Source organism: Mesocricetus auratus, unplaced genomic scaffold (genome assembly GCF_017639785.1).
Source record: "Mesocricetus auratus isolate SY011 unplaced genomic scaffold, BCM_Maur_2.0 Super-Scaffold_100013, whole genome shotgun sequence".
In the NCBI taxonomy this organism is placed as follows: domain Eukaryota; kingdom Metazoa; phylum Chordata; class Mammalia; order Rodentia; family Cricetidae; genus Mesocricetus; species Mesocricetus auratus.
The window spans coordinates 46,371,387-46,395,683 of record NW_024429196.1 but is presented as its reverse complement, the minus strand read 5'-3'; the positions used below and the strand labels follow the sequence as shown (position 1 = coordinate 46,395,683).

The window sequence follows — 24,297 nt, the reverse complement described above, 5'->3', positions numbered from 1 at the left end:
CATATATTTAACATTATGACAACCCTACAAGGCAAATGTTGTCATGGTCTCATGTTATTGCAAGCTTTAAAAAACAACCTGCTTCTAAATAACTTGTCCAGTACCACATAGCTAGTAAGCTGCAAGGCCACATTCTGAACCCAAGACTATCTTCTTCTGAACTATTTTTTAAATTATTATCTGAAATCCATATTTATTTAAAATTTAAACATCACATTTAACATCATATCTCATTAGGCTTCTCTTGGCTATAAATTTTTCCAAACTTTCCTTATTTTCTCCAAATCGTTTTTAAAGAATACAGTCACTCTGTCATCAGGCACTACATGATAGCAGCCATGATTTACTGGATATTTCCATGTATATCTCTGACCTTCACAGAGCCTTCCAAAGCAGACAAAATACTCTTCAGTTTGAAATTGAGGCTTAGAGATCAAGAAACGGTGAGCTATCACAGAGCTACCACTTGGTTCAGCAGGATAATAGCTAGAACTATTGAATGAGTCTCATGCTCTTGTTACTACTGTAGTTTACATAGCTTACATCTGTGTGTGTTTAAAGGATAAATTGAATGCTAATAGCCGAGTGGGCAGACTACAAAGAAAAGGTATTCCTGACCCAACTCTTACTAATTTTCTTTCATATTCTCTCTCTCTCTCTCTCTCTCTCTCTCTCTCTCTCTCTCTCTCTCTCTCTCTCTCTCTCTCTCTCCATTCCTCCTTCCTCCCCTTCCCTCCCTCCTCCCTTCCTTCCTTTTTCTTTCTTCTTTTGAGTTTCAAATGGCAGCCCCGGCTAACCTGGAAATCATGGTGCTCTTCAGACTCCTGAGTCCTGAGTCGTAGGTGTGACCCACCACATCTAGCTCAACTGTTACTTAACTCCCAAGCTCCTCCCGATTCCCTAACAAAATGTTTTAGGTCAAAAGTCACCTGTGTAGTTTCTTTACTCTCTGGGAGATCAACTGGTCAAACAGTTTTGATCATTAGAAAATGTGTTCTTTAAATGGTGGTTGGTTTTTGGTCTTAAAGTGTCTCCATGGAGCCAAATGCAAGCCTCTGAGAACTCTGCCATGGATAGCATGTATCTGGGTAGCCTTTTTTTTTTTTTAATACAGTGTGACTAGATTTGTTTTTGTTTTGGCATTTTCAGCATTTTCTTTTCTTTGTTTGCCTTTTTTATTTTTCTTTCTTTTTCTTTTTTCTTTTTTTTTTTTTTTGAGACAAGACCTAATTTTGTTTCTCTGGCTGCCCTGGAGCTCCTTATGTATCACAGTGGTCCTATTTCAGATTCCTGAGTGGAGGGACTACAGGTATGTGCCACCCATGCCTGGCTTCCTTGAACATCTTAATGAAGACACTTCAAGCTACCATGACTGTTGTTGTGGAATATTATTTTAAGATGTGTTTCATTTGTTTATGCTGTGGGATATTTGTTAATGATGCAAAGATGTATTGCATTCTTTTATGTTGCATTTGTTTAACTCTGTGAAGCCTTGTTACTTTGCCTGTCTAAAACACCTGTTTGGTCTAATAAAGTAGTGACGCAAGAGAAAGGATAGCAGAGCTGGCAGAGAGAGAGAGAGAGAGAGAGAGAGAGAGAGAGAGAGAGAGAGAGAGAGAGAGAGAGAATAAATGAGAGGAAGAAGAGGGAGTAGTGAAAAAGGAGGTGAGGAGGATGCCAGGGGCCAGCCACCCAGCTATACAACAGTCACAGAGTAAGAAGGAATGAGAGGAATACAGAATAGAGAAAGGTTAAAAGCCCAGAGGCAGAGAAACTGGCTAGAAACAAGCCAAGTCCGCTACCCAGCTCCCAAACACACAAAGCTGGGAATTCATAAGTAAGAATAAATCTTTGTGTGTTTGGGAGCTGGGTAGTGGACTCCTCAAAGAGTAAAGAGTAAAAAACAAAACAAATTAAACAAACAACTGCATACTGTAATGTTCTGCAGTACCAAGTCCCTACAGTACATTACAGTATAGCAATGTGTGTATCCTCTGTTGACCTGCTCTGCTGTCAGAAGGTACTTGTGAGCACCTCCATCCTTCTCCCCCCCCCCACAGTATGTGTCCATCTCAACAGATCCAAAGGATGCCAGAGCTGTCACTTTTTCCAACCCTTTGCACAGACAGGCCTTCCCAGAAAACCCCTGGAGACATTAGTTTGAAAGGTGAGTCAAAAACTGAGGGGAATGTTTTTGTGAGTTTGACAAACAACTTAAGCCAAAGGCAGTGAGCCATGGACAGGAGAGACACTCCTGATCTCCGCCTCCTCCTGCCTCCCTACCCCCCACCAGCATAGCTGGCAGGAGCCCAGCTGCGATCTGCAGGGCGCGTGGGGCGGGGCAGGAGGATGCCAGCAGCGGGGCGGGCTCCTGGGCTGCCTCATAGAGTCTGCCACCAGGCTTCGGCGCAGAGCGGGTCGCCCTCGAGTCTGCCCTGTCAACTGGTACCTAGCCACAGCTGGAGTAAGCTGGCAGAAGAGTTGGAAAATACTGCTAGGCGACCTTGCCGCCGTCAGCACCATGGACAACGCACGCGGGCGACACCAGGCGCGTCTGGACGCTGCTGGTTTCTGGCAGATCTGGCAGCACTTCGACAAGGAAGGTAAGTAAGTCTTTGGCTACTTGAGTGCTTAGCTTAGACACTGAGGGAGCTGGGATTTCTCTTAAGCATCTTTCTCTGTGGGAAAAGTTGACTACTACGTGCCTGATAGAGCAGCCGGCTTGTTATGCTGCCTTTACACATCAAGAAAGCTTGTGAAAATTCTGTGTGGATAGTGGGATTTTGTTTTCCAACCCGTGTGTGTGTGTAACATATAATTAATATATTTCACAAATATCATTGCAGACATACTGTTGGGCCAAGACTCAGAAATCTCTGCCGCTTCTGTAGATGTGACAGGTTTTCATTAGTGACTGTCATATTACCCACCCTCCACTCTCTACGAAGAAGGATGAATTTTAGCAACATTCAGGTTTACTTGCCCTCTACCTCAAAACACATTCTTGAAAATAAAATGCATCTGCTTGTCATTTGGTTTTGTTTCATTAATAATTAAAGAAACACAAAGAAAATATCTGAAAGGCATGTTTACACACAAAAGCTAGGATTCAGTATTTACTTCTATCAAGATATTAGTGGGCCGATATTAAAATAACAAAAAGCGCAGGGGCTAGAGGGATGGCTCAGCCACAAGTATCACATACTACTCTTTCAAAAGACTCAGGTTGGTCTCAGCACCTATGTTAGATGTCTCACAACCACCTGTTACTCTACTCCCTGGGATCTGATGCTAACCTTTGTTCTCTGAGGACACCTTTAGTGCCTTGTAGCCCCCCACACACACCTACACACACATAATTAAAATAAAATACAAATCTTTAAAAGAAACTTTAAAAGCATGCACAGGAAATATGAAACCCAGGCTAAACCCAAATCTAAATGACAAGGTGTGATGGCACATGCCTGGGATCCCAGTACTTGGGAGGTGGAGGCAGGAGAATCAGGAGTTAAAAGTCTTCCTCAACTACGTAGCAAATCTGAGGCCAGTCTAGGCTCTATGAGACACTGTTTCAAGTCTCCCTCCCACCTACAATATTCTTTTAGATAAATATGATCACATTTATTCTGTATTAGTAACACTTATTTATATTTATCTTCTTGTATTAGAAAAAGGTTACATCCGAGAGACAGAGCTGGATGCCTTCTTTGAACATTTGCTGGCGAAATCTGGCACGGAGGTAAGTACTCATATCACCGGGCACTCCAGGATGTGTCTCTCAGCAAATGCAAGCTTCAGAGTCTTGTGTTTATTTGAATCTATAATCCCACTTGACCTCATTTCTTCTTTGCATGTAACATCTTTCCCTCTCCTAGCAACATAAAGAGATTTAGGCAGATTTTATAAAAGGTACCATCATATCAGTAATGCTGGCCACTGATTTTTATTGAAACATCTGTCACACAGTTACAGTGCCTAAACTTTAGTGGACTCAGTCAACTCTAATTTGAATGTTTCCTTGGTTACATCTCTGCTAATGGATTTCAACAAGAGGTAAGGTAGCTCTTAGACCAAAAATCACACACACACACAGAGAAGATATTATGAGCTTTAAGGTTCCATATTCACACATGACAAACAAAGCATTAAAAACTCATTTCCCCATGATCTGTTTGACTAAGAGATTGTAGATTTCTAGTGAACTGCTAAGCCAGACAAAAGCAACATACTCAGAGTCAGATATAAAATGTAAAGCAGTTTACCCAGATGGTAAATCTGGCCTGGAGAAATATGGATTAATTCTAGAAGGTTCCTGCACCAAAGGAGAGGAGAAAAAATAACAGAGATACCAAAGGCCAGGCCAGTCTGTGATTGATGTTCAACATGGAGAGAATTACTTAGGGTAGGCGGTCACAACGAGAGGAAAGGGTCTGGGACAACAGTGTTTGCGTGAAGCATCTATTTCTAGGTTTTAGTTCTTTACTAGAGGAGGATTAAGGTATACTTAGCCCCACTTCAGAGCCATGGCCATGGGTTCTCTACCCTAGAAGAGTACAGGAAAAGATGTTAGAGGATGGGACAGCCAGCGGAGAAATGAAATCAAAATCAAAACAAAACAAAAATCACCTCTTGACCTCCATCTGTTTGCCTTTAATAGTTTTTGTCTCTCAGTATTCTGGCCATTTCTGTGTTCTCTACCTCTTAATCCCTGTTATTGGACTCCTTTCTTTGACCTCTCTGTCTAGTGTATCTCTGTGATCTTTGCATATTTCTCACCTGTTTCTTCTGCTCTCTTCTGACTTTCTCTATTTCCATTCACTTTTCAAACTTTTCTCTTGTCTGTCCTATCTCCCAGGCCTTTTGTTTCTCCTTTTCTATCTCTTTCCTGTGTCTTTGTCTCAACTCTTTCTGCTGTTTATTTTTTACTTCTAAGTTTCTCTCCTCAACTCTTGGTCTCCAAGTCCCTCTTTCCTTATTGCCTGGCCACTCTCTCGTGCTGTTTGCAGTCTGTGTGGCAAAGGGTGGCAGGCGAGAGCCATGGATCCATGAACTCCTTCATGCTCCGCCCTTTGTGTATGCTTCTCTCCAGCCTTCGTTCTCGCCTTTCACTAGCCATGGGTCTAGTTGAGGAAGCCTCTAACACTGAGACTCCCATTGCCACTTTGTCACCCAGTTTCCCATACCAGAAGCCCACTCTGAAGCCTGTGAGCCTGCACCTGTTAATTCTTAGGCTACGATCTCATATGAACCCATGATTTAGATACCATATACTCAACTCTGAATGGAGGATATTTTAAGAAAGAAAGCAGAGGAAGCTAAAATCATTCAAAGCTCTTAAACTCTAAGACAGGATGATCACTTCCAAAAAGAAACACTACAGAGATCCTAGGATTTTGATGGCTGGGTAGTTCAGTTGTTATAGTGCTTGGGTTTTACGTTTTGTGTTGCATAAGCCAAGCATGGTAGCAAACAACTGCAATCCCAATACTTGGGAAGTAGAGATAGTGGGATGAGTAACTTGAGGTCATCTCCAGGTTGGGCTACATGAGACCCCATCTCAAATAAATCACACACACACACACACACACACACACACACACACACACACACACGTAAATATAGTATTTATTTATTCTGAGAGAAGGGTTCTTAGGTTTTTAACAGAGATCTTTTTGCTCATCAGTCTTACTGAGCAATCAGCCTCCTTGCAGTTGCCTGTTCTATAAAGCCCCTGATGGGGCTGGACTAATGGGGCATCTACTGTTACAGCTGCTCTTTGTTACTCCAACCTCACTTTCTGAATGGTGATGACGTGGAACCCTAGCAACCTGACTAAGGGTGGTGAGGGAAAGGAGAAAGGAGAGATGCAGACATATGCACAGGAAGGCTGGGGTCATGTGGGCTGCATGCCCATTGATGGAACCTGCATCTAGTTATGCAGTGCCAACTTGGGCTCTCCATGTTTCCATTAGGTACAGCACAAGGTGTGGGACTAGCTAGTCTTGGTAGAAGGTGTTTCCAGGTGAGCAGTCTCAGACTATAAACATCTGGGGGAAGGAATCTATGGCTGCTCAGTTTTACATTCAGATCAGAGGAAGGCTTTGTCATTTCTCCGAGCTTCACTGTAGGAGGGGAGCTTTACCAATGTCTCGCAGGTCTGAGGCATTGGTCTTTGGCATGGTTGTGACCATGTTAACAATACACATTTAGTCAGGACTTCATCCAGTCTTTACACATTCATTCAAGGTTTCCTTGGCTCTCCACATACCATTTTTTTTTACATGTTGAGAACTGGCTACCATTACCCAGACAAACAGATGGCTTATGTGACTGAGACCAGACAAGATACTCTACATTTAGTATTTTGACACATGAAGGAGCAAGGTTGTCAGGATGTCTTGGAAACCAAAGAAACACTGTTCATCTTCCACAGGGGAATGAGAATACAGTCTTTTTTCTCTAGCAACCCACAGCACAGAAGCCTCATGGTGTAAGGGGAAGATAGTCATGTGTGTAGACAGAGTCTAATATTTATCTTAAATTCCAGACCTATAGCTGAGACCAATATGCCACTGAAATACCCTTGTTCTGGACTTTAATGTCCACAAAGTATGAATAACCATGTCTTGCTCTTCTTGCTTCATGAGGAGCCAGCACAAGTAGAGAGGGCATTCTAGTAGCTGAAGCAGTGGTCACACACATGTTCTCATGATGCCAAGATGAGGTGGTGTCTCATCTTTCTTAGCCTTTACTATGCAGCCCCTTTGCCTAACAGTCACCAACAGGTAACTGAAAATACACTTCTCAATCTCGTAGGAACCTCTGAAATCTAAAATAAACTCTGGAGATTCCCAGATTGCAAGATTTGGAGACAAACCTTTAAACAAGTGTTCCAAAGTCCCAGCAGCCTTTGGACAATCTTGTGAGCCTCATCCTCACTCCACTGGTTCTGAGAAAAAGAAAAAAAAGCACTCAGAGAAGGTGGCTTGCTGGCAGTCACCACAGGAGCCACAATATTTGCTCAGTGTGACACAATAGTCCAGGAAATGTTTTCTGTTTTGTCACTAGAGGCTTTGATCTCAATTCATGAATGCCCCCTCCTACATTTTTCATTTGATGTGGACTCACTTAGGAACATATTCATTTTTTTAAAACAAGTCCCTTCACAATTTCTCATTTATAATCCTCAAACAAATACATTTGGTTGATTTTTTACAGAGTCAACTGTCTGAGTCCACTTATTTTAATCATTACTTTAATCATTCTAAATATAAGACCAAAGCCATTAGCCTAGCAGATGGCTTTGGTGTGACTACAGTACACAAATCCATTTCACTGATAGATTGTCTTTACATAAATACTAGTGGCTCTGCTTTGACTTAAAAAATGGAAATAACTGCTATTTTGTTCAATCTTTAGTTTTTACTAATAAAGCTTTTCATTTTTCGGTAGAGTCTTATCTCTGTGAAGTTTATTCCAAATAAAACACATTCTGCATTTGCTGGTGGGGACTTGATGAGACATTGATTCACCTGTTTCTTCCTCATGCATGTACTTCAGTGAGCTTTTGTTTTTGAATCTCCTCTTTCAAAAGTAGTGGCTCTCAGCCTTCCTAATGCTCTGACCCTTTAAGATAGTGCAGCATGTTGTGGTGGCCCCCAAGCATAAAATTATTTTCATTGATACTTCATAACTGTAATTTTGCTACTGTTATAAATCACAATATCTGATATACAAAATATCTGATATGTGATCCACAAAGGGTTCACCACCCACAGGTTGGGAACTGCTGTAGGTAACAAGTAAGAAACATTGAACTTCATTTAAAAAGTTTTTAAAATTTTATTTATTTTTATGTATATGGGTGCTTTGCCTGCATGCTTATATACCACATGCCCTCAGAGGTCAGAAGAGGGAATCAGATCCCCTAGAACAGGAGTTACAGATGATTGTGAGACACTATGTGGGTGCTGGGAACTGAACTGAAGTCCTCTGTAAGAACAGCAAGTGTTAGGCTGGGTGTTGGTGGCACACTCCTTTAATCCCAGCACTCGGGAGGCAGAGGCAGGCAGATCTCGGTGAGTTCAAGGCCAGCCTTATCTACAGAACAAGTTTCAGTACAGGCTCCAAAGCAATATAGAGAAACCCTGTCTTGAAAAGCCAAAATAATAATAATAATAATAATAATAATAAATAAATAATAATAATAAGGATAATAATAGCAAGTGTTGTTAATGGTTGAGACATCTTTCCAGCACCACAACTCTGTTTTTATACTTGTTGATAAGTTTGCTCATCAAACAAACACGTGTTCTGTACCTTCTTCCTACAATTAGTGAGACAGGAATCCAGTGCCAGGGACCACATTCTTGACATGATATCTGGGTCTTCCCTAGAATGAAGTTGGTTCTATTGACCAAAAGTACCTGGACTTCCAAGGATTGACTTTTAAGCTTCAAGGTCTTATGCTATTTAGAGCTAAGCAAAGATGTTCATGAGCTGCTGAGTTCAAAGATAGTGATGAATGGAGCCCAACCAAAATGTTAAACTTACGTAAAACATGAGATTGTTTTTCTTGGTCATTTGGTTTCATGTGTCTCAATGTTAACTTCATAGATGACAATGTCTTGTCACAATGCCAAAAGGTTGGGTACACTTGAGTTGAGAGAGAATCATATTGTTCAACTTAATTGCTAGAACCTGTCTTGAAAAAAATGCCAAAGCAAGTCACCAAAAATGTCCCTGGATTGTTTGAATAATTTCCCATTTATAAACCTGATTCTAGGCTTTAGTAACTCTGCTGGACACTCTGTTGTATTTGAAGCACCAGTGTTACCTCAAGGAAGCACAATAGTATACTTCTGAAAGTGCCAAGCCATCCTGGGTTGGCCAGTGCCCAGCTTGTCAAATCACTCTCTCTTACTGTTTCATGGTGGCCAAAAGCAAACAACAGCCTTCCAAATCCTGAGCCTCTGATGCTCTGATGTTTCTCCTTCACTCTTCTAAATCACCAAGACTGATCTGGGAGAAAATACACCTTGACTAAGGGTAGCAATAGACAATGGTACATCTCAAATGAGAAGATGGAGAGATGGTGAGCTCTTGAACCTGGTTTTACACTTTAGTCAAGTGAAAACATAAACCTAAAACACACACACACATTCATGCATTCACACACCTTAAAAGAAGAAAATGGAAGTGAAACCAACGGCTGCAGGGTACAGGGACATCTTTCTGTCTCCCTTTCTGCTATGAACACTCTTGAGATGCTCTTTATGGAAGACCTGGCTTCATTCTCATTTCCTATTTGATAGTCCCCAAATTTATACTTTCTTGCCCATCCTCTCTATTCTGAGCTCTACATAGGTAGCTTCCCTTCCTACCCTCTTCTCACCATTGTAGACACCTCTCAAAGAGAAGCCTAATGAAATGAAAAGCAGGACTAAGATGCCCTCTGGCAACCTATGATAGAGTGTACAGGCCAGGTCTGTCTTGCTGTCATGTTCCTGCAGCTGGCATTATGTGTGACAAGTACATGCAGCTGTTCAATAGTAAGCAGTGTGCCCTGGATTTGTAGCTGGGTTGGGCTACTGTGCTTTGGGGGCATCTGATTCTAGATGAGACAAGAATAATAAATTCCTAGGCCATTCCAGACTTGGTTTTTATTTGAAAATTTTTATTCCACAGCACTGTCTACAATTATTCTTGAGAATTTCAAGTGAAAAGGGGGACATCTGGGTTAGTTCAAGGCCACCAAGCAACTGCCCTGCACATGTATAGATAATAGATAGATAGATACATAGATAGATACATAGATAGATAGATAGATAGATAGATAGATAGCCTTCTAGAAGCTGAGTCAACTTACCATGGCATCAGCATGGATGGTAGATATTCATTAATCACAACTCTTTTTGGCTATGGTAATTCATAGCTGATGGCTTGGAACCTCTTTAGAGTAGTGTCAAGATGAAAAAAAAAGTAGCACGAAGTCCAACTCCCATGAACTCAGAATTGAACAATGTTTGGAATCACCTCTGCCTCTCAGCTCTTCTGTGCTGATTCCTTCATCACTAATTATATGTCATATTCTCTGCACTAACCTTGATGTCTGCTAGAAAGATGACCGAAGAGAAACAGCTGTGTGGGAAATGTTACACATGGGAGAGAGCTAGGATATCCTTGGTAATTCAACATCTGCTTATTTCTTTGCTTTCCTTTTTAATTATTTCCCTCTTACACTTATTTTTCCCTAAGAGAGAAATCAAGGAGTCTTCAAAACTGGACTGTTTAGTTAAAAAATTAAAACATTGGAGTTCCTGGAAAGAACTCTTATACATTAATTACTACCATTTTTCCTTCAACCAAATAACTGATGATATTTAAATGCATTTTTTAATGCCCATCGTAGTCGCTAAGCTTCTTTACATCTGTCTTAGTTAGTCAGGATATTAATAGGTGGTTGGTGGATCAAGAAAAATCTGTCACTGCTCTGTCTTTTGAAAAAGACAAAAATCATTAAATGGTTGGAGCAGCATGGTGACTGGGCTACATGCTTTGAATGCTTGCGATCCTAGTGGCTATAACTATACATTCTTTATTTCAGGACACTCTTATGGAAGAAAATGTGCAGAAAGTGAAGCAAGAGTTGATGGCTGCCCATGATGTCTCTAAAGAAGGTCACATATCGATGAAAGAGGTAGTTCCATGACTACACACTCCATGCCCTTATATTCATGAGCAGTCATTTCCTTTAAAAGACAACAGAAGCCAGACATGGTTACTCGTGTCTGGCATCCCATCACGTAGGATGCCAAGGCAGGAGGATTGCTGCAACTTCAAAACCAGCCTAAGTTTCAAAGTGAGTTCCAAGCTAGCTTGGGTTCAGAGTGACACTTTGCCTCAAAACAACAAAACCACAAGAAAATCAACCGAAAGGAGTACACACTGAAATGATGAAGAGCCTATTGTACTAAATATATAAACCAGAAACTTATTGATACTAGTTATTATCAAGACTTTTGTATTGTAAATGATTAGATGTGTCACACTTTTGTATGATTAGAGCATGGTGGTTTGTCACACCATAAGCATTTGAGTAACAGGTATAATCTGGACCCACTCTGTGACAGTGTACAAACCCACAAAAATTACCTTTACTTATGGAGACAGTTAGGAAAGAAGACAACATACACTTTAACAACCCCCCAAAATTTTGCCTGTGTGCCAAGACAGTGCTGTGATCACTAGGGAAAAAGATATTACCTTGTTCACACACCATGTGAGGTAAATCAAGCAACCTGGCACTTCTATAGGAAGGTGGGAGGCTGAATGAACAATTTGCATATTGTAGTATAAGATAGGCACTAATTGTGTTATAGCCAGAGCCCCAGAATCTAGGCAGAGAGCAGTCATTCCTGTGTCCATGCCTGGCACTGAAGAACTCTATAGCACATGTCTAGCAAAAAACAGTTCAATGTGGGCTTGAGGGTGTCAGTTTGCAATATAGACTCTGCCACTTACTGTGCAGTGTTGACAACTTTTTTATTTCTGTGTCACCCAGTTTCTGTAATTAGAAAAAATACTGGTAATGCTGTGTGTGTGTGTGCACGCATGAGCCTTATAGCTGTTTGTTAAGATTATTTGAATTAAACCACGTGCGGTAGCTGGCTTTCATAATTCCAGCACTTAAGACACTGAGACAAGAGAATTGTCCTAAGTGCAATGCTGTTCCGGGCCACAGATTAGGATTCTGCCTCAAAAAGCAACAAAATAAAACAAAACAAACCATAAATGACTGAGTTAGCATGTGTGAACCTTAGAGCAACACTTTCTAATATTAATAGATTAATCATCAATTCAATGGCAGAAGTGCAATAGAACAAATTAAATGATAAACGAATTCAGCATCATCACCATTACTGCTGCCATTATTTTCTATTGTGAGGATCCACAGTTTCATATATAATAGGAATATGGCACTTTTTTGAAAGAATGGATAATTAACGAATGATCATCAAGGCTTAGAACTGCAAGCTGGGTTCTCTGTCCTGGTTGCTCTGAAGACGTCTCCTACAGCATGTGCATTGCAAGTTTTGCTTCTTAAATGGACACTTGTAAGAGTCCCTGACTATTCCTCTTTGTTTCCTGTAGCTTGCCAGCATGTTCTTATCTGAGGATGAAAATTTCCTCCTGTTCTTTCGCCTGGAAACTCCTTTGGATAACAGTGTGGAGTTCATGCAGGTGAGCACTTGAGGAACCCTAGGATATTCCTATCTCCACCTCTCAGAGCTGGCATTACAAAAGCATGCCATCACATACAGACTTTTCACATAGGTGCCAACCATGTGAACTCAGCAGGTCTGAATGCAGCAGCCACTCTGCCCACTGAACCATTTCTCTAGTCCTTTTATTGTACCTTAAATGCCCTTCTTTGTGTTCCTCCTATTTCCTAGGGAGTAACTTTTTCTATGAGCCTGCTGGCAATATGCTTTTTCTGTTTGCCTGGGTATCCTTTTACTTTGTATTCTTAAGGATGGGCTTACTGAATATTCACACAAAATCTTAAGTCCTTCAGTGGCTCAGATGTAATAATACTATGATATCATTAAATGGAGACTGCTTGGAGACAGCATTGTAACCTGTGTTTCTTAAAATGACTTGTTTTCATCATTGTGGTATACTTACACATAGAAATTAGAATGTGGATCACATTTAATACATGCATTTTGTAAATCTGGCTAAATTAGTTATAAATTATATAGACTTAAAGGAGTGACATTTCTGACTATTTCTCACTAAACATTAGTTTCATGACCAGTGTCTCACATTACCCCTTCAAGGTCTACAATCTGATTGTGGCTAGAAATTAAGATCCTGGCAGCTAGTGTATTCATTATTTCCCTGGTACTATGATAAAATCTCCAACAAAAGCAAATCTAGGAAGGGTTTGTTTGGTTTATAGTTTGATAGTACAGTCCATCCAAAGAGGGCACATAGTGAGGTGGCAGAGGCAACAGGCAAGTGGTCACACAGTGCCTGTCATCAGGGGGCATAGAAAGATGGATGCAAATGCTCAGCTGGCTCTTCTCCTTTTACTTAGTTGGGGTCCTGTCCATGAGATGGTCCTGTACATGCTCATGGAACTTCTTCCATCCCCAGTTAAACCTGTCTGGAGAGACTCTCAGACATACCAAGAAAAGTGTCTCCTAGGTGATTCTAAACCAGTGAAGTCGGCAATGAAGATTAACAACCACAGTTAATAACCTTATGAAAGGATAATTTTGTTTGCTAAAAATCAAAACAAAGCAAAACCAAACCCCAGACACTTCATGATGATTTTCATTGTGTGCCTCCACGCAATGATCAGAGGTTATCAAGGTAACAGCATTGGCTAAAAATGGCACTCTGCATTATCGCTCACAGATGTTCAGCTGTTGTCTTCCAGTTCAGTATGCAATTGTATCTTCCACGCATCAGGGCTGGCCTCAACCATCAAAAGGGATGGCTTGTCACTGTGAAGTACCAGTGCCAATTTGTTTCTTCTACCCAGAGTCAAAGCTACACAGGCAAGAGTCTTGGGAAACTTTTCAGTCTGTTTGTTTTCTTGGTCATTGCCTTTAGGCTTTCTGATGCAGGGTCTTTATGTAGCACACACAGGCCTTGAACTTGTAATCCCCTGCACCATTCTCCAGAGTTCTGGAATTATAAGTATATGCCATTGCCGCCAATTGTTTGATTTGTTTTTTGCTTTGGCAGGTCATACTGTGTAACCCAGGTTGGGCAGCATTCTTGCCTCAGTCTTCCCAGTACTGGGGTTACACAATCTTCTTTATTTCCCCCAAAACTCATCATTTTACCAAGATAATGTTCTTTAGCATTTTAGTTGTTAACAGGTAGCAATCAGATTTTCCTCAGATTTGTCTCCATGGAGCATGGTTCACTGAGTGAGCCTGTCTGTGTGGTCAGAGCTCAATAGACATGCTTAGGACACATTTGGTTCCTATAATTTCTTTCCTTCCTGGAACTGTTTCTTTGTCTTGTGTTGTCTCTTAGAATTTCTTTTATATTTGTGACAGTTCAGATCTATATTTAAAGCAGTATTTGCATGATATCTTCCATTTTTAGATTTTTAATGCAAAGAAGATATTTCTACTTTATGTATTGTTCCCAGTAGAAGTCTCTTGTTTTAGGTTTCCATTTTGAGTTTTCCAAAGGAAGCATGGTCTTCTTAGGTGGCTCTGAGATGCATCTCCATCTCTGCTGAGTTCTACCCAAACAATTGCTGTCCCCAGAGCAAGTCTCTTTACATCCAGGTAGTGACCATTTTCAGATGCTGACTCATTGGAACATGGTGTGAGTCAACCCTTAAATACTTGAGGATGAATAGTAATATGGTTTGAATGTGAGGTGTCCTCCCTAGGATCATATATTTGAACTCTTGGTCTCTGCTGGTGACACTGTTCAGGAGGTAGAGCCTGACCGGAGGAAGTAGATCACTGGGCCTGCCTGGGCCTTGAGGTTTCATAGCCTGGCCCTACATTTTGTTCATACTCTACACGTAATGTGACTAGCTGCTTTGATTTCCTACAGCCAAGCCTTCTCCTCTAGGATGGATTGTGTTCTCTTGAACTGTGAGCTGAAATAAACCCTCAATTAGGCTACTTCTTGTCAGATAACAAGAAGTCAGATAACTAAGACTTGAGATGAATGACTTTTGTGTGTTTCAGATTTGGCGCAAATACGATTCGGACAGCAGCGGCTTCATATCAGCTGCTGAGCTTTGTGTGAGTATCAGTGGGAAGTAACACTAAGTGAAGGGTTGGTTTGTTTGGGAAATACATATACACACATGTATAATATATTCAGATATCCTATAAATTTATATATATTTATATTATATAGACATTCATATCTACAATATAAATATACTATTGATGCATATAAATATAATATATTTATATAATAGTATATTATAAACTTATATGATATATAATTACATATAAATATATGCATATAAATCATATATATGAGTTTGATTTCTGTGGGCCCAAGACACATGGCTTGAATTTGTTACTTCAAAAAGAGCATATTTATGTTAAGATTTAGAAGGTGAGCTGACAAGATGGCTCAGCCAGTAAAGGCATAAGCCTACTGAGCCAAGTTCAGTCCTTGGAACCACATAAAGGTGGAAGGAGAGAAACAACTCCACAAAGTTGTCCTCTGATTTGCACACACTGTTGCATACCCCTGCATGTTATATGTATGTGTGCACACACATATAGCACAATAATAAGAAATTTAAAACCAACAAGAAAAGAGAAAATAAAGATTTAGAAATTGCTTGTCATGCTGCTGTCCTTGGGAAATAAGTGAATGGAGATTTTATGATATGTTTTGTGCTTGGAGTTCTTCTCTGGCTTCCAAGAGTACTTTCAATGGCAGACCTCTATGCTTCTGTGTAATGTTTATTTAACAACATTTTATTTCCTCCATGAAACAAATCACAATCCCACCCCAATAGAAAATACCTTAAGGTTTGTATCTTATTTGTATCTTTTTGCTCACTGTGTTCAATATCACTCTTCCGTTGGCATCACAGAACTTTCTCCGAGACCTTTTCCTCCACCATAAAAAGGCCATTTCAGAGGCTGAACTGGAAGAGTACACCAGCACCATGGTGAGTGAAGGAGTGTGGGCCCCATGGGGAAGCCTGTCCTGGCCTTTTCATTTCCCCAAGAAATGTTTGCTGATGGATGGCTGCATGGGAAGAGACTGGCTCTGGAACAGTGGCTAAAACTGTTGTAGATTCTTTCTTGGAAACCGATGCATGCATTTGAGAGAGAGGGCTGTTCAGCTGTCTTTGGAGATATCAGGAATGTCCAGAAAACACTAAATTTTTAACTCCTTGATAGCAAACTCAATAGTCACCAAAGAAACACAGAAACAAGTAAACATGGACCTGTGCCATCAGAACTCAACAGGTGGACATGGCCTCCCGCCACAGTGGTGATTCTACTCATTGAGCTTGTGGGCTCAGAACAGAGGAAACTCAGATGGAAATGTGCATGTTTACTGTAGTTGTGACTTAGGAAAGTGATGCCTAGGTAGGGTCAGGACAAAGTGAGTTGATGCCTATGGAGCTCTTTGCATTCCATGGAGAGCACAGATACGCTGTAGTCATTAGCTTTTATTGCAGTTCTTGTCATTATTTCTCACTCTTCTTTACAGAACTCTTGACCCAAATAACCGTGAGATGATTTCAGTGTCAAGGTCCTGGGAAAATTATTAGTAGGAAAAGTTGCCTCTGGTGGGCTCATCATCACTTTCTGTTTCAGTGTTCACTAAATGCTCTCAACAGTTTGTGTTGACTTGCACCTGTTGCTGTGGCAGCTTCTTCCTGCCTTCAGGCTATGCTTCATTCTCATTATATCTTAAGGTTTCTTAATTAGAAAGCAAATGACTTACATGGTTAGATGTGTATTGTAGGAATATCACATTTATTTTATACTTTAATGCTTTTTAGAATTTCATACCTGAGTACTGTATTTATATCATTTTTTAAACCAGTGTCTCCACGTTACATTTATATTTATATAAAGAATTCCTGAGCAGAGCTTATGAGAAGTTGGAGCCTATCCAACTGAGCACAGTATGTGGTTTTCTAAAATGTGGGACACTGTGTGTATGTGTGTGTGTGTGTGTGTGTGTGTGTGTGTGTGTGTGTGTGTGTGTGTGTGTGTGTGGTGGGGGCATGTATATGCATGTGAAGGCATGGCGTCATTCCTTAGAAACCATACCATAAAAAAACGGAGATCTCTCACTGACCTGAGTTTTATTGGTGACCAGTAATCCGCAGGGATCCTCAAGTTTGTTTTCCCAATGCTGGGATTACACACTTGCTACCATCCTGTTTTTTAAAATATGGGTTCTAGGGATTAAACTCAGGTCCTTGTGCTTGCAGAAGCATTTTACCCATTGTTCTATCTCCCTAACCCTGTATATAGGCTTTTAATTGGGTTGTTCAAATATTGAAACTTATTTCAAAGATCAGCTAACCAAGAGTAGCTTAAGTTTCTCAGCCAAAGGCTTCATAAAGTTGAGTTTCCTAGATGTCAGTCCTGGACCCCTCCAGAATAACACTCTGAACTCTGGCCATTCTGAGTGCTGGCCTAGAGCAAGTGAGTCTTCCCAAGGGAAAATGAAAGCTATACTGACCATTGTGACCTGTAAATAAGAAAAGATGATGCTCAAGAGAGAACCAAATCCCAGGACAGGGTGTCAAGGAAGCATTTGGCTTATTTGTTCTAACTAAAGGCCAGGTGATATTGGGAATCCTGAGCAAATACCAGCTCAGTTCTGGGAAGGTGGTGATCTCCAGGGGGCAGGAAGCAGGTGGTCTATTTAAGAGCCTCTGAGATCATTCTGACTTAAGCACCAGTGAAGCTCTGTCACGGAATAAACACAAAAAGGAACTAGTTTGCATCTTTCAGGGGGCCAGACTAGGAGGCCTTGAGCATATTTTAAACATCAGTTGAACAGAATGTTAGCCTGTCTGTTGTTAGCTCGATTTAATTAATTTGTAAAGCATGAACTACACAATGAATATATTTACATTTTAAATCTCTTGCAGCTTGTCTGGCATTTCTTCCAGCTTGAAGCTGTTTGAGCAGAGGGCTCCTGTCCACCTCCAGCTAACAATTCTAATCCCTGCTTTTTTGCTTTGCTATATAGCTTAGCTATTCCTTTTCTACTCTTTTTCCTCTGGTTCTTGCGCACCTTTCAATATTCTGTTAGATGTTGTCTTTCCCTAAGAAATCCTCACAACATCCTTTCATAGCGGATCCAGTACCACTCTCTGTCTAGTCTATTGTGCATGTCCCTACTTTAACCTCATAGTAATTCACCTAAGTCATCCAGTAAACACTCATTAAGTGCTTATTATGCCCTGGGCATGAGTCTAGTCATTGAGGCTTTAACAGTGAGGAAAATAGGAAAGAGGAGCTTGACAGTAAACAATACATACGATAAATAATAAATTATATTGCATGACAGAGTGAGAAGAAAAGTAGAGCCAGCATGGTAGAGAACTGAGGGTACCCTAGTCTTATTTATGTTGCTGTCATAAAATATCCTAACAAAAGGAAAACTAGTGGAGGAAAAGACTTATTTCAGCTTAAAAATTTAAGGTTACAGTTCATTGTTGTGGGGCAATCAACTTTAAAATGCTAGTCTCATTACAGCCACAATCAAGGGCGAAGAGAAATGACTATGCTTCTATGCTCGCTTGCTTGTGCTTAGCTTATTTTATCCACTTTTTTTACAAAATGAAACTCAGATTTCTTGCTTATTATTGACAAAATGTATCAGTCTGTTTACCATTTTGTTTGTTTGGTCTAGTTTTTTGCTTACAGCTGAAGCACCATGGCACACTATGGCTGGTGTACTTCCTGCATGCACTTTTATACAGGCTATGGACCCCTGCCTAGGGAATGGTAACACCCACAGTGTGATGGGTCTTTCCGTATTAATTAACTTAAGGTAATTCCCCATACACATGTCCCAGGCCAGCCCAAATGTAGATAATTCCTTACTGGGATTCTTCCCAGGTGATTCTGGCCTGCATCAAGTTTACAAGTGAAGCTAATCATTACATAATATCCCTATAGCCTACAGCAGAATCTTATCTCCAAGTTCCCTGCCCTCACAGAAGTCTGACACTCATCATACTGCTTAATATAAATTAAACTGAATTTTCAATTGTTACCTAAGGATCAGCTATGACTGAACCATGATAAAGTAAGTAAGGATTCTCTTGGGGACCCTTTAACTTAATGCTTTGGGGCCAAGTAGACACAGCAACTGGCAGGGCCAACCTACTATTTATGGCTCTTGCTAGGATCCTTCACTACAGAAAGATTCTCAAGCAGAATTCTGAGCATTGGTTATGAAGCCTGATGACTCCCTAGGGCAGGACTGGCTAGAAAGAGAGGGCTCAGAACATGTCCTGGTGGACCAGGATCCATATTACAGTTTGTTTCCTTAAACTGAGTCTCTGCCCCTTTGTTGCCAGAGATAAAACATTATGGGAAGGCATATGAAGTGTTAAGGGGAGGAAAGGGGGCACAAGAAGTATTGGTGTAGAGCTGGGTAGGATACATTGAATCCATCCACAGGGGAAGATCTTGTGACTTCATAATCTTACCTCTGTCCCCGTTGCCCACCTTCCAAGTAATAGACGGCTTTAAATCATCACAGATAAAGAGAAAATGACAAAGCATTACTACCTGATTATTTACCAAGCCACCATTAGTCTTAATTTATCTCCTTTTTATCCACCTCCACATGTTGTGTGATAGACTTTTCCTGGGGAGACAAAACACACATGTCTATTCACTTCAGAAAGGAAAACCCTGGCAGGCCAAAGTAACAATTGCAAAAGTAAATGCTCAACCTGGTTAACAAATAGGTATTGACACGAGCAGGTGAGAAGTTGCTTACCAGGAGCAGGGATGATTCAAAGACAGCTGAATCACTGAAAAGCTCACTCCAACATGGGTGATGACTTACAAAAGTCACAACTTCAGAGCTCTCTGCACAATTTGAAGACAATTCCGAAGTCTGAGAATCTCTCCTCTGCAATTCGGCTGGTCTCTGTGTCTTCCAGGCAGCTTGACTGGTCTAGGAGTCTCTAGATGGATCTACTATTCTGAGAGTGTGTCTTAGCATTCCCCCTGCTTATGTACACGTGAGGAAGAATGGGCCTACTGAATCTAGTCAGTTTCAGGGACTTTCTGAAGCAATTGAGTTGTTGCTTCCTGAGTTTTAAGGAACTTCCTGCAGAATGGAATGTTTTACCTCCTTTTAGAACATTTTAAGTCTTAGGGATCTTCCTTCCAAGATGGAAGGTTTAATGTGGGAGGACATTGCTATGTAACACCACCCATGACTTTCCACACTACTGCCAGTGCCACTTTCTAATAGGCACACTGGCTAAGTATTGTGCCATAGTTTGCCTATCTCCCATCTCTGTCCAATACCCTTAACCCAGATATGTATATTACTTTTACCCACTTCTTTCCAATCTTTGCTCAAAAAGTTACCCTCTCACTACGGGTGTCCATTATCATGAGATGGTTCATCACTGTCAATTTACAGTCACCTAGAAGGCAAACCTCTGAGAGTGTCTGTGTGTTTTAAATCTCATGTGGATATGGTGTGTGTGTGTGTGTGTGTGTGTGTGTGTGTGTGTGTGTGTGTATGCAGAATTCCTAGTATGTAACTTCAGGTACTCCCATGCCATGGTACTCATATGGAGGTCACAGGATCACTTTCAGTGTGATAGGCAAGGTCCTTTTGTTGTCCACAGCTGCATATTCCAGGCTAGCTGGCCATCAAGCTACTGAGTTTTCTCCCGTGTCTGCTGCTTCCCAGCCTGGATGAGCACTGGGGTAACAGATGTGTGTATCCCCCAGTCCAGCTTTAACGTGGAGTGCTGGGGGTTTAATCTAGGCCCTCGTGCTTATGCAACAGGCACTTTGCACATTGAGCTCTCCAATTCTGATTTGAAGTAAACCTCAAAGGCAGTGTTCAGCTCGGTGGGAGTGTAGCTCACCACACTGGTGTCCAGTTCTTCCTCAAGAACTTCTCAGCCTAGAAAGTTTTCTTTTTTAATTTGCCCAGCAATGGAAAGAGGCCCATATCTTTCAAGGGGAGGCTACTACTTGCTTAGGGCTCAGTCTGATCTTGCTTTCTATTAAAACTGTAATGGGAGAATCACAAAGGGTAAGCTGTGAGCCACCCTCGAAAAGTGTCATTATCTGACTGGACATAGTATTTATATTTAAAGGATATGATAGCACATGTAAGAAATTCCAGGATACACTTGTAGCATCTGTGATATCTCTGTTTTTGCTTTATGAGACAGAGTCTTACTATAGAGCCCAGGTTGGCCTTGAACTTGACCAATCCTTCTGTATTAGGCTTCTAAGTGCAGTGATTACAGGCACATACTGTTACAGGTTCACCCCAGTTTTGTTAGGTTCTATAAAAGGCATTTTTTGATGTCAAAGTTTGGGGATAATGGGATTTCAAATTAATTTCAAATACTACAACTAAACTGAATTCGGAGAAGAAGGATGGATCTAAAACTAATATATTTTCAAATGAGCTCATGCCTCCTTTGCTTGTGTAGCCTCCTCACATGATATGTACACAGATACTCTGGAGCTCTGGAAAGGGAAGTCCACTCTCTAACTCATACATGTAAAGAAATGTACCCCCCCCCATATGCCTAAGCACTGAGAGGTTAGAACAGAAAGTTTTGACTCTTCATATTATCTCACCTGAAGTTTTGTACAGGTGTAGACGGGCTTTTGGGACAATGCTGGATGTCTTTTTCTCTCTGTTCTACTCAATGAGGGGTCCTCTCTAAGATCCCCTCAACCAAGACTTGGTTGCTGAGATGCCATAGGCAAATATAAAATACTTAAGTAAAACCCTGACTCAAAGTGAAACACCAGATTTTCATTACTATGTCATTACTATGCACCGTCTCATTTCACCTACTAGAAATCCAGCAGTTATTGCTGCCACCCACCAAAAAACTGTACTTCTCCTTCCAAGTGTGGCAAGACTGACTGCCCCACTGCTGTGAATTTAGATGGCTTGCTTTGGAATAATAAAATTTTAATCAGTTAAATGAGCTGCCATTTTTTTCCGCCATGGCAACCAGGAAGGATGCCATAGATTAGCTGCTGTGAGAGGAGAGCTGCCACCAGTCCTAGATTCTCTGTCACAGGAGCAAGACATGGACCTGTGTTGTGATAACACACTGAATACTGGTCACTGTGACCCATCCCAACCAGAATCTGAGCTACAGTCATTTGGTAGCAAACATTTATTTCTCCTAGGTGTGTTCCACAACTCAGCTGGTTTAGCAGATTGCATTAAGAACTTTCAAGATCACCGGGTGGTGGTGGTGCACACCTTTAATCCTAGCTCACCTGAAGCAGAGGCTGACTGATCCTTATCTTTTCAAGGCCAGCCCAGTCTACAGATGGAGATGTGGGATTCTGGGACAGCCAGGGCTATACAGAGAAACCCTGTCTCACCCCTCATCACCAACCCCTTCCCCAAAAGGAAGAACTTTCAAGATCAATTCCTGATGCAAGCATTTGTTGCATCCACGTTTCTTTTTGCCTTTCAGATGAAGATCTTTGACAAAAACAAAGATGGCCGTTTGGATCTTAATGATTTGGCAAGGTGAGTGGTGTAGAAATGGTGGTAAATTTAGAAGTTCTTGTCCAAGGGTCTGATGGCAACACACATCCTTTGAAATCTGAGATCCACTCTAGCTTGGAGTCTAAGAGACCAGGTTCATCTTATTAAACCAACTTCAGTGATTTTAAATCACTTTGGGAAGCAGAGTCCTTTGTGAAGATAACCAAAACTCTGTCCTGTCTACATGTACAATGCATATAATTAAAATTTTTTAAATTTCATAAATGTGCCATGAGTGGGTTTTGCCCACAGAGGCCAGACATACATGGTCCTACATTGGGATCCCAGAACCAAAGTAAAAATATTCCCCTCCAAACCCAAATCTAACAAAACAAAACCAATGACAATGACAATGATGATGATAAATAAAGAATCGTAAAACTATTCACTGACTTTGGGAATGTTGAATTGTTAATTCAAAACAAAAGTAACAACTGATTGACTTCACTAGGACTAGCTTTCTGCTGGCCTTTGAGGGCTGACCACCCTCTGAAGTACCTGAAGGCTAGCAATGGAGGATAGCAGGATGAGAGCGGGGGCAACAAATTCCATGAGTCTTCCAGGTGACTTGGGATTGATAGATCACCATGTGTATTGTTATGCAGCCTTCCATAACTGTAATGAAATGTCAGAGGTAGGTTAAATGATAAAAAATAAACTGAATTATTTCACCATTTCAGAGGTTGGATATCAGAAAAGCATGACACAACTTCTAGAAAGAATTTCTTGATTGTGTCACATCATGGTGGGAGCATTTTGGTATTGAGTATCTCTTGTTTGTGTGGTCCTTACCTCTTTCTTGTTCTTGACATTGAACCCATCGCTTTGCATATGCTATGTAGGCTCAGTGCCTGATTCTGAAGGTTATCTGTAAAGAGACATACTAGGAAGACTACTGTCAGTCCTGACCATGATATTGACTCTTACACAGTAGATGGATTTCTGCTTCCTAGGAGCAGTATCTTCCTAAGTGACTCTCTTCCAGGACCTTTATCCTAACTTTTGGTCACTTTGATGAAAAGGGGACACTGAGAGACCAGTCAAAGTGATATAACTAGCTGGGCAAGGGGACCTTAAGTCTAAAATCTTGTTTCTTCTCTCTCCACTTCACATTGTTTACTTGAGAAATTGAGACAGAATTCCCACCCCATTCCCAAAAAGAGGTCTGAAAGATGTGTTTGAGAGTTACACCTCAGAAGAAAAGTCAGTGTCCAAAGGATTCATTGAAATCAGAACAACATGGGTGACAAGCTCTCTTAATCTTCTTATTCCCTCCACTGACATCTGCCTAGTCGCAGACTTTCCTATAAATAGAATCAGGGGAAGTGGCTGAGTGGTAGAAGGCCTTGGTGGCCAGCATCACTAAGACTGTAAGTTCAGTCACACACACACACACACACACACACACACACACACACACACACACACACACACACGCACATGCACATATACATGCACACATGCAAAGAGAAATATGAATACAAATGGAATCATACACGCACTTTTTTATGTCTAGCTGTATCATTTACAATAATGTTTTGAAAGGTGTGTCTCTGTTGTGACTGACCTCTGGCCCATGACTTTCTTGTGGCTGGGTCCTCTGCTGCACACACTCTATATTCTGTCCCTTTATCACTTGACATACACTTGGATTGTTTCTAATCTTTAGATACTATAAACAGTGCTACTATGTGAGTGTGAGGAGCCTCTCCCTTTGGCTATATTCTTGGAAGTAGAATTTTGGTTCACGTGGTAATTCTATATTTAAGTTTCCATGACACTGCCAAATGGAAATAGTAGTTTCTACACTACCCTGATTGCTGGAGATTTGTAGTAAGTTTTAGAGTGTAGAGCCCTCCAATCTTGTTCTTTTTAAAGATTGTTTTGGCTATTCTGGGTCCATTTGCATATCGATATAATTTTAGGACTAGATAAGTCAGTTTCTGCATAAAGGCAACTCAGATTTCCATGGATTTTGTTCTGAATCTGCTGCTCAAACTGGGAAATATTGTCTTC

General features: G+C 40.9%; 1 protein-coding gene across 1 annotated transcript in view; it reads left to right on the top strand.

The window, feature by feature from the left end:
* The first annotated feature begins 2,377 nt into the window (after positions 1–2,377).
* Positions 2,378–24,297, top strand: part of Scgn (secretagogin, EF-hand calcium binding protein) — a 34,117-nt gene continuing 12,197 nt past the window's right edge. Inside the window, exons 1-7 of the mRNA XM_005066449.4 lie at positions 2,378–2,603; positions 3,669–3,739; positions 10,607–10,699; positions 12,154–12,243; positions 14,730–14,786; positions 15,602–15,679; positions 22,208–22,263. Coding sequence (XP_005066506.1) covers positions 2,522–2,603; positions 3,669–3,739; positions 10,607–10,699; positions 12,154–12,243; positions 14,730–14,786; positions 15,602–15,679; positions 22,208–22,263 — 527 coding nt within the window. The 5' untranslated portion in view covers positions 2,378–2,521. The remainder of the gene's footprint in view (positions 2,604–3,668; positions 3,740–10,606; positions 10,700–12,153; positions 12,244–14,729; positions 14,787–15,601; positions 15,680–22,207; positions 22,264–24,297) is intronic.